Genomic DNA, 10,603 nt, shown 5'->3' on the forward strand with positions numbered 1-10,603 from the left:
CCACTATCAGTAGCCGTAAACACATAAAATGACTACACATATAAAAATTTATCACTCAAAAACGTTTATTGATTTATGATGGGCGGGTACGTCAAAGAAGGCTCGCATTGCTGGTAGATTCTGGACAGTTCAGACCTGTACAGCTCAAGTCTGACGTTGAAAAGATCTTTCTGGGACCTAAAGGTCTCAAGTTCCATCCTGAGCCTGGAAAGTTCATTATCACTGCTTTTTAAAAGGGACTCGGAGCCCTCGTTGCTCCTGCTGGCAGGGTCGCCCTGCCTCAGAGACGACAGCACGAGGTGCTGGGATGCGATAACGTTGTTGAGCAGAGCGTCTTTCTCCTCCATCAGCTGGAGGAATCTGCAAAAGTTGCGCCTGTCGGAGACGCACTCGACCCTGTTGAGCACTTTGGAGGCTATGTTCCAGTCGAAGTTGTCCAGGCACTCCTTGGGGAGCGCGATGCCGCTGCGCGGGTACATAATCAGGTTCGATACGGCCGCCCAGTACTCGTCGAGCATCCGGTTGTTGTTCTCCATCACGTCCAGCGCCCGCTCGAAGTCGTCGTCACGCAACGCCGACTCCGTCTGCACGTGCTTGGAATCCTTGTCAGGCCCCTCGTTCATGCCTCTTACCAGCCTCGTGATCAGGTCCACGTAGTATTCCAGCGTCAAATCTGAGTCCGTGTCCCTGTCTTCGTTTTTGTGGCCGCCGACCAGCTCGTTGAGCTTGTTCCACAGGTTCACCTGGTCGATCTTAAGCCTCGTCTTCAGCAGATCAAAATTCATTTAGGGGATCAGCAAATATGTTACACAAAATCATATTATTTGTACAGACACGAACTGATATTCAAACGTAGAAAATAAAAGCACTGAGATTATTTATAATGACACTACAATCCTTCCACACGTAGATTCTAACCAAGTGTCGGCTACTAAGTTACACATCGGGTCAACACGGGCTGAATCTTGTCCGTTGGCCTTCTTGGCGTCGTATCGACCGTTACGGGCCCTGATGCCTGAGTACCAGGCGCCAATGGCTGTCCTGGCGGAGCTCGCCATCCTGGCCGGTCGTGAAGCGCAGGCGCCGGTCAGCGCTGCGAGCGGTAGTACCTGCTGTGGTAGCCCGTCTGGTGCAGACTGTCGAAGACCTTCGGCAGACTCCGCTCCAGCTTAATGGGCACCGTCGGCTGGTAGTACTGGTAGTTGCGGATCGTGTTGTAGACGAAGAGCACGAAGAGCGCGACGGCCAGCGTCACCACCAGCGTCAGCACGTCCGACAGCTTCCGCCCCTTCAGAAGGCCCAACCTGGCGACGCTCACCCTCGCGGTCGGCACGTTGGCGTTGATTCTGATCTTGCCGATGATGGTGTCGGTCGCGTTGAGCACCATCAGGTAGACGTTGCCGGGCGCGTGCTGCTGGTCCTCGAAGAGCTGCTTGTACACGCTCTCCCTCTCCTCGAGCGCCGTGGAGGCCACGTTCGAGTATACTATGAACGTCGTCAGCTGACCGGACTTTTCCACCGTCTTGACCACGTACTTGTTGCTGTTCAGGTATAGCTTGTATGACGAGTTAACTGGGTACACGTGGAGCACGTTGTTCATGTTCTCTTCGACCAGCTCGTTCAGGATGAAGCCGTCGCTGTTGACGAAGAGGACGTCTTCCGGCAGGTCCAGCTCCAGGTCCTCCGTCATCAGGAGCTCCGAGTGCTCCTTGCCTTCGTCCCTGGCGCCTCCCGCCCCGTGGCCCTCTCTGGCGACTCCGCCCACTCCTCCGCTGTGCGCGTCTCTCGCGTTACCGCCGCCCTGCGTGTCCTTGGTGTAGTGGTGCAGCTCCAGCGTCAGCTTGCGCTTCCCTTTCAGCGCATCCGTTGACATTGTTCTCAGGTGATTTTTGAAGACGCTCCACTCCTTGTGCAGGCTGTTTGAGAGCAGCACGCTGTAGCCCAGCCTGTAGACCAGCTGCGTTTCGCCAGACCCTGGCGCCAAACTGTCCTTGGCTCCTCCTCCGCTCAACCCCTCCCTGTGCTCACCTGCGCCCTGCCCCGACAACGCTCCGAAGCCCGTCGCCACGCTTGCTCCCGTGGCCGTGTTAGTCAGGTACGGGTAGTACGTCTGCTTCAGGAAGTACAGCTTGCTCAGCTGGGGGTCGCTGAACTTGTAGCTCAGGCCGTAGTTGAAGTAGAGCACGTTTGCGTGGTTCGCCAGCGGGCTCTCCTCGCCTCTGGGGCCTCCCGTGCTCTGCGGCAGCAGGAGCACTGTGTAGTTGTCCACCTGCTTGAACTTGTAGTGGCTCGCGTTAAAGTTTGCCACGTGCGCCACCACCTCCTCGTCGTTAACGTTTCTGAACTTGTACTTGCCCGGCCTCGGGGTCTCGACGTTTCCCTCCTCCAGCACTCCAGAGCTCGTGTTCCACATGCTCGTGTCCACTCCCACCAGCGGGCTGCTCATCATTCTCAGGACCTCCTCCAGGTCCTCCTCTTCCTTGTAGTCGCCTCTCCAGTACAGGTTGTCGTTCACGCTCTTCAGCTTTTCCACGCTGATCGGGCTGCTGAGGCTGTACCTCAGCTCCACCCAGCAGTAGCTGCCTGCGCAGTGCGCAGCGTCCTTCATCTGACTCATGCTCAGCATACTCTTCGCCTCCTTGCTGAAGCTCGCGTACTCCTCTCCCTTCGTGAGCAGTGCGTTGAGTGCGTTCGTCACCACGTTAAGCAGCACCTTGTAAGACGTTCTGTTCGAGCTCAGCATGCTTCTCAGCTTCTTCGGCGTGTCCACGTACTCCGTCTTGTTCATGTAGACCATTCCGCAGCCCTCGTCCAGACACGTTCCGAACGACTTGACTGTGAACTTGTTTTTCAGGAACTTTGTGAACTCGTACGCGTTGACGTCCAGGTTCACTGCCAGTCCGTTAACTCGCGAGCCCGTCAGGTACACTCTCGAGCCCGTGAGCACGCTCACCACGTTCGTCACGTCGAGGTGTGTGCTCCTCAGCAGGTAGTACCTGCTTATCTCGTTGTCGCCCAGCTCCGGGTAATCGGCTCGTTCGTGACCAGTTCCAACTCGTTCCTGGGTACTGGCTACTCTCTCGTGGGTACTTCCAAACCGTTCGTGGCCGCCTCCAACTTCGTCGTCAGTGTCAGCGTGCTCGTAGTTTGAGAGCGAATACACCAACTCCAGCGTCGACTCTCCGTACTTCCGCGGCGTCAGCTTCAGCAGGTCGTCCTCCACCTCGTACGTGAAGACCGAGAGGTCCTTCATGCTCACCGTGAAGCGTGCGTTGATCGGCGTCTTCAGCATGCTCCCGTTCGAGTAGAGCACCAGCTTGAATGCCATCCTGTTCATGTTGCTCGTCGCGAAGTCGACTCCGGCTCCTCTGATCTTCGACTCGCACTCGCTGCAGTGCCCCTTTCCTTCCACTCTGTGGGCGCAACTCCCGTTGAGCGGCACCAGTGAGAAGTGCGTGGGCTTCAGCAGCTTAACGTTGTACGTGGTCATGTCCGTCATGATAAGCACGTTTCCCAGCGTGACCACCTTGTACACTCTCCTCCCCAGGTGCTTAAGCTTATTTTCCGGGTAACTCTTGAAGCTCTTATTTATTTCGTAGACTCCTCCGTAGCACAGGTTATCCTCCTCCTCCTGGCCGCAGCAGGCTCCGCATCCCATTCCCACTGCTCTTTTACTTCCTGCGCTCACTTCCTGCTTGTGGTCTTCCACCATGTCGTGCTCCTTGTTCAACACTCCGTCGTCCTCTCCTGTCTCCTCGAACAGCTTCTCCTCCGCCCTTATTCTGAACTTGAGCTTCTTCGACTGCAGCATCACTCCCAGGTACCTTGCTGTGACCACCACTTCCGAGTCTCCCTTGACGTACAGCAGCACGTTGTACCTGTTCGTCACCACCTCCTTCGTGAACCGCCCTCCCTTGTGGTCTCCCAGCCCCATAGTCTCCTTGTCCGCCGCGCTCTCGGCTGCCTCACTCTGCGACGTGGTGCTGCCTGCTGCCGTGGTCGTGCCACTCGCACTCCCTAAAGCTCCCTCCGCATTACTGCTGACGCTCGCTCCGACAGTGCTGTGCGCCACGTTCGACTCTCCGTTGTGCTCCGTGGCTCCTACTGTCAGCAGGTGACACGCGTCCGTCATCTGATACACGAACTCCAGGTTCTGGTTGTTCAGGTACAGCGGCGTGAACATGTTGTCCTTTTCGTCGAAGAGCAGCACGTTCAGGTTTACCACTGTGCTTCTGTCCACTGTGTACTCGTACATGTTTTCGTCCTTGCTCGCGTTACTGATCGCCAGCAGCTCAGTCGTCCTTCTCACCTTGCTCAGTGGCATCTGCCCTGAGAGCCCTGATATGTGGAACAGCATCTTCGCCGGCTTCGCCACGTTAACCACCATGCTGTGGTCCAGCTCCGTGAGCAGGTTGTCCCTGTACATAACGCCGACGCTGTACTTGTACTGCCCCAACTCGTTGAAACTGAACCCGTAGTTCTCCAGTCTGTGGTCTCTGCCCGTTCCTGCGCCAATTTCCAGTGCCGTCACCTCCAGGTTACTGTAGTCCTTTACGCTCCTGAACGTCATGTCGAACTTCGTGTTCGTCAGGACTGTGACTTCGGCGTGGTCCAGGAGCAGCTTTTCCACCAGCCTGAACTTGTACACTCCCTTCAGACTCCTTTCGAAATCCGACACTGAGAGCCCACTCGTTCCCAGGTCGAACGTGCTCATCACCAGGTCATCTGAGCCTCTGAACACCTGCTCACTTTCTCCTGCGAACAGGTGCTCGTTGCACGTGTAGTCCTTGAATACGTTAATCGACTTGAGCGCCATGCTGTTGTTGTGAAGTGTGAACGACCAAAGCATCGTGTTATCCAGCAGGCGGCTGTTATTGTAGTATCCGGTTATCTTCAACTTGTACTTTTCGTTTACGTACAGCATTTCCTCCTTTCCCTGCACCAGCACAAACTCCTTGCTGCTCACGCTCGCGTTTGTGTACGTCAGCGGCTCCAGTGCCAGTTGAAACCTGTTTGGGTACTTAAAGTGCAGGTTCAACTCCAGGGGCTTATGCCACAGCAACTTATCGTCCTTCACCACCAGCGACAAGTCGTCCATGTTATCTACAAAGTTATGTTAGTTACTTGTACTTGGTAAATTATGCTAATTGTTGGTTACTTGTACTTGGTAAATTATGCTAATTGTTGGTTACTTGTACTTGGTAAATTATGCTAATTGTTGGTTACTTGTACTTGGTAAATTATGCTAATTGTTGGTTACTTGTACTTAGTAAATTATGCTAATTATTAGTCTATTGTTACTATGGTAACTACTTATAATTGTCTCTAAATGCTACTAAATAGTCAACAACGCCCTGTTGGCAAACACAAATCAGTAAAGTAAATAATGCTCACCTGGTACAAACGTTAAAAACCTTCCCGACCCCTTCAAGCTCTTGTAGTCGAACAGGTTCACGAGCACCACCTTGTCCGTCAGCAGCTCCGGCAGCGTGTCCGCGTCGTCCATCCTCTCGGAGTTCCTGAGCGCGTTTGGGAATACGAATGCTCGCGAGAACCGGTAGTTCAGGTCGCCCGCGCCCACCAGCGAGTAGTGGCCTGAGCCCCCCGACACGAAGACCCTGTACACGAACATCCTGTTGTACATGAGGTACAGGTCCCGGCTGGTCCCCTCGGGCGCCGCCACCTCGAGCGTCGGGTTCACCTTCGGCGATACGATGATGTAGGTGTTCAGGTAGTTGAACTTGCCGAAGAGCGGCCACCTGCTCTTGACCTGGCTCTTGATCTGCTGGTTGATCCTGCGGTACTTCCTCACCTTGTTGAAGTGCGCGGAGTAGTTGCGCTGGCTGTTTTCGTAGATGATCCTGCCCACGACCTTGAACTCCCGCTTCGCGCCCTCGTACTCGCTGGGCAGGAACTCGAGGACTGGCGTGTCCTCCAGGAGAATTGACTGCTCGTGGTAGCCCTTGTCCCAGAACTCCGGGGTCACCGTGAGCGTCGGCGCCACTGCGTATACCTCGAAGGTCGAGGCGTAAATTTCCGAGGGCAGCAGCGGGTTGTTGTCCTCGTCGAACATCAGGTTCATGTACAGGTTAACTCTGTCGCTGTTGACTCTGTACTTCCTCTCCTCGAATTTTTCCGTGCGTCCTGCGCTCTGCGCGTCCACGAGCTCGTACAGTCCCTTGGAGACCCTGTTCACTGGGTACACTCTGTTGTACTTTGGGAAGCTGCAGTTGACTCTGTACTTTTTTCTGAAGTCCAGCAGCTCGAATGCCATGTCTTCGTGTCCTACGTTGACGCAGTAGACCATGTATCCTTCGTTTCCTCGCTTCCCCTCCACTTTTTCCATGTGCAGCACGTTGTTGTTTGTTGTCAGCTTCAGCTCTGGCTCCGTGTGCCCCAGGCCGTGCCTGTAGTTGAGCTCCATCTTTTCTCCCAGCGCCACGTTTGCCAGGAGCTCTGTCTCCTCATCTGCCATCCTCGTCTCCGAGCCCGTCAGAGCCGCCAAGTTGATTAAGGGCAGCCTGTACTTACTCTCTATGTACAGCTCCGGGTCCTTGTACACGTTAAGCAGCAGCGTTCCGAACTTCGACTCGTTGAACAGGTCACTCAGTCTTTCTTCTTCCTTCTCTTCGAACTGTCCTCTGTAGTAGTCTGTCAGCAGCTCCAGGTTAATTCCAAAGTTCGTCCTACTCGTCTCGAGCGTATGGAAGGTCATCACCAGCGAGCTTTCCTGCTTCCTCACTCCCTTCAGGTCCGCCACCTTTCTGTCGTACAGCAGCAGCTTAACGTCCTTCGGCGGCGTCTGCATTCCTTCCTCGCTGTCCAGCATCTCGTTCAACTGCAGCAGGTTTTCAAACTTCTGCCTCACTGAGACCAGGTGATTTCCGTCGTTGAAGTAGTTGAACGAGTAGAACTTCCCATCTTCTCTCGTGAAGCTCTTTTTGTACAGCGGCTTAAATCCGGTCAGGTCTGCGTACAGCGTCAGCTTCAGGTTAAACATCTTATTCAGTCTCAGCGTCAACTCTCCGTTTGCCTTTGCGTCCACGTATTCACTCGAATCTTCCGACGTCGTGTACTCGAACTCGGACGAGTCCACTGTCGTTGCTATCACTTGCACCAGCAGCCCGTTTTCCTCGTGCGTCATGTCTGTTATCTTCAGCTGGTAACTTCCCTTGTTCGAGCACACGAACTTATTCGAGTCACTGCGCGACCCTGCCAGGTCATACTTAAACTTTCCCGACCCTCCTATCGGGGTAACTTCAAACATGTCTCCCACTGAGACCACCAACGGCTTCTCACACGTGAAGTATTTATAGTCGTCTGTAAAATTTAATTAATTATGAGAGAATACGTTACTTCCTCATCTACTTCTTATTGCCCAAATATGTAACCAACTATGTAAACAAATAGTAACCAACCAAATATGTAAACAAATAGTAACCAACCATGTAAATAACTAATCAACCAACTATGTAAATAAATAGTAACCAACTATGTAAACAAATAGTCAAATAGCATCTACTTACTCTGTAACACGTGATTGCTATTGCACTCGTATCCTTCCAGCTTAATCTGCTGAAGCACGCACAGTTTAAACTTGTGCATCAGCGGGTCTTCGATGCCCGTTGAGTTTATGTGAGTCAGGTTGTAGTAGTCGCACCCTAGGTTACTTGCTCTGTACATATGATAGTTGTCTCTGCCCTCCAGGTACTTCAGAAGCTCATCCTCCTCGAAGTCCTTGTCTTTGTCCTCAGGCCCGAACGTCGTCGCGTCAGCGTCGAAGGTGTTGAACAGGTTCTTGTTGTACGTCAGCAGGTTGAACTTGAACACGTAGAACCCTCCCTCGTACAGGTACAGCGTGCTCTTATCTTGCTCCAGAAAGCACTCCTCTTGGCCTTCCAGCTTCGACAGCTTCCGCAGATACACTTCGTAGGATTCTCCTCTTTCCAGTTCCTTTGGCGTCATTACGTTCTTGCTCACTAAACAATTGTTCAGCGACCTCAGTGAGCTGTATTTGAGCACTAGGCTGTGCGGCTTCATCACATTCACGTACGACTTCAGCACCTCTCCTGTCCTCAGGTCTTTCGCGTACACTATGCACTGGTACCCGTTTTCCAGGGGATCCTCCTCCGACTCCACGTCCGATCCTCCATTGTCACTTTCTGCGATTTAATTAGTTAACTCAAATGATTTCGGCGATAATCTGCTAACTGCGTACTTTTATCTACCTATTCTGTTTAAATCTAGCTATATCTACTTAAATCTAATTTTGTCTCCGCAAGTCTACCTATATATGTTTATATCTATTTGTGCCTATCTGTATCTATTCTTATTTTATTTCCAACTCACCTGTACTTAGATACACATGTGACTCAACTACTCCTTCTCTACTCACTGTTACCTTACTGGGATCTGCGTCGGTGTACCACTCGTAGTTCGCTGGGTCCACCTTATCTTCCTTCCCGTTCTGGTACAGGTGGTTGAGCGGGTACAGCAGCTCTATCTTGAAGCGCGTTTTGTTGAGCATGTACAGATTCTGGTGCGATAGTACCACGAAGTCGTTGACCACGAACTCCACTGGAGTTGACACGACCTGTGCGTATTCATCCAAAAAGAGGCCGAAAGCCAGACTCGACTTCCCGACCTTCACTCCCTTCAGGAGCAGCACGTCTGACACCAGCGTCGTGCCCTCTGGGAGTGCAAAACTCTCACTTTGCGATAACACATTTGATCTCTTCTCAGAGTAAAGGTCTCCCTCCTTTACCTCCACGACATCAAATATTCTCGGTCCTGCGAAGGACATGTAGAAGGGCATTCCTTCGAGTGAGCTGAAGGTGTTGCCTTCTCGGTCCAGCCCCCTTAATTTCAGGGAAAAAACCTGGTTCCTCGAAACCTTGCGATACGCCGTCTCCACCGTCAGGCGGTCCAGCTTCGATATCACGACCTCCGTTACTGCGTGGAATCTAAACTTAGAGTCGTAAGCGAACACGAACGTCCTCACGTCCGTGTTCTGGTGTTCGAGCTTGAGCTCCAGTTTCTCGTCCTCCGACGAATCTGACTCCTCCGGGTCGTGATCGACCTCGTCCTTCAGATTCAAGGGGAGGGTTGTTAAAACAACTGTGGAGGAACAACCTCTCAGTTCATTATCGCTGTAACTATCGGGTTCGTCGGAATCCTCAAGATCTCTCGACGTTTGCAGGGCCGTTGAGTTGCCCTTATCAAAGGATAGTACATCGGAATCTTGGAGTTTCCAATTCACGCATAACGAGGGCTCTATTTTAAGCACAAATTGGACCGTTATGCTCAAGAGCTGGTTTGTTTTCTTGCATCTATAAAAGCTAGTCCTCGGCAGCAGCACTTGAGAGGGAACAAGCGTATAATTACAAAAGGCTAATAAAAATTGCGATATCAACAAAACATATATAGACAATTGCATTTTGTCTCACAATTTACACATAAATATTCCATGGTAAAAGCTGATTATAGATTCACACTCCCCATTCAGAAATACATAATGTGTAGTGAAAAAGAAAAGGGAAATTAATGTATAGAAGTAACCATAAAAACTTTCGGTGTGTTTTTATATATGGAATGGTAGTTAACGAAAAGAACTACGAGCTGAACAAACGACATCATAACCCCGTAGATGCTAAAACATCGTTAGAGGAATCAACGGATAGAAGTAACAAATAAGATAACAGCAAATCTTAAATACTAAGATGATAATGATGATTGAGCTAAATATACATTAAGTACTTACTTTTCTATGTAAAACAATCCCAGAGCCGTTAGAAGAGTCGTCATTACGCTATTAAACCTCAAAATTTGCGAGTATCCAAGAATGAGAAGAACCAAGACCGAAAAGTAAAGGAACATGGACATCTTGGTAATCTTCAAGTATATTACACTGCATCGAGTGTAGTCGACATGAGACTTCATCAAGCCGCCGAAATAAAGAACAGCCACAAAGTATATTAAAATCAAACAAATTAAGTTAAGGTGCTTTTTGTAACTTTTCATATTTTCTGAAGGTAATTTATCGAAAAACGGAACTTACCTGCCCTGTTGGATGCATATACAATCAACGGCTTCTCGTTACCGTTCTCGTCGTAAAGTTGATCTGAAAACATAAATTAGAAATATATAATTTTCACAAAGATGTGAAGCGCCAAACATCAATACTTCAAAAGTACATACGCATAGTTTATCCATAATCTATAAATTCAGAATAGTCTCATGCCACAACATAACCTAGAAAACCATGAATAGCTGCGTACCTTCGTTGTTGAGTGTCGAAGATTCCTGAAGATTGCTGGAATCCACGGGAAGGCCGATGTTGAAAGAACTGTTAGGATAAACAATCTGAGTGGGCGTCGATTTTTTAAGATTGTCGAACTTGTTCTCGTTTATCAGAGATAAAGTGTTCCGGTGCCAAATCGCAGGCTTGCCATCCTCTAAATCCTCAAGTAAAAGCCTATCTCTAACCATGATTTAACAAATAAAGCGAAAACATAAGGTGGAAGGCCGCAAATGCCCCCATTGACGATTCTACACATAAACCAAATACCACGTATAAGGTGAAAAAAGGTTAATTTACAGATTT

General features: G+C 50.6%; 2 protein-coding genes across 2 annotated transcripts; both read right to left on the minus strand.

The window, feature by feature from the left end:
• Positions 1-65: 65 nt before the first annotated feature.
• TOT_030000941 (conserved hypothetical protein) lies at positions 66-785 on the minus strand (the record flags this gene model as incomplete). Its single annotated transcript, XM_009693424.1, has 1 exon — positions 66-785. One exon carries the CDS (start codon positions 783-785, stop codon positions 66-68), a length of 720 nt encoding a protein of 239 aa, XP_009691719.1.
• Positions 786-1,087: 302 nt separating this feature from the next.
• On the minus strand, positions 1,088-10,488 carry TOT_030000680 (conserved hypothetical protein; the record flags this gene model as incomplete). The annotated part of the gene is made up of 13 exons (XM_009693425.1): positions 1,088-1,713; positions 1,795-1,957; positions 2,069-3,668; positions 3,732-3,895; positions 4,073-4,264; positions 4,310-5,103; positions 5,395-7,320; positions 7,527-8,162; positions 8,350-9,441; positions 9,512-9,566; positions 9,808-10,025; positions 10,058-10,120; positions 10,278-10,488. The coding sequence occupies 13 exons, from the start codon at positions 10,486-10,488 to the stop codon at positions 1,088-1,090; spliced, it is 7,740 nt and encodes a 2,579-aa protein (XP_009691720.1).
• Between the last annotated feature and the right edge of the window lie 115 nt (positions 10,489-10,603).

Source organism: Theileria orientalis, chromosome 3 (genome assembly GCF_000740895.1).
Source record: "Theileria orientalis strain Shintoku DNA, chromosome 3, complete genome".
Lineage (NCBI taxonomy): Eukaryota > Apicomplexa > Aconoidasida > Piroplasmida > Theileriidae > Theileria > Theileria orientalis.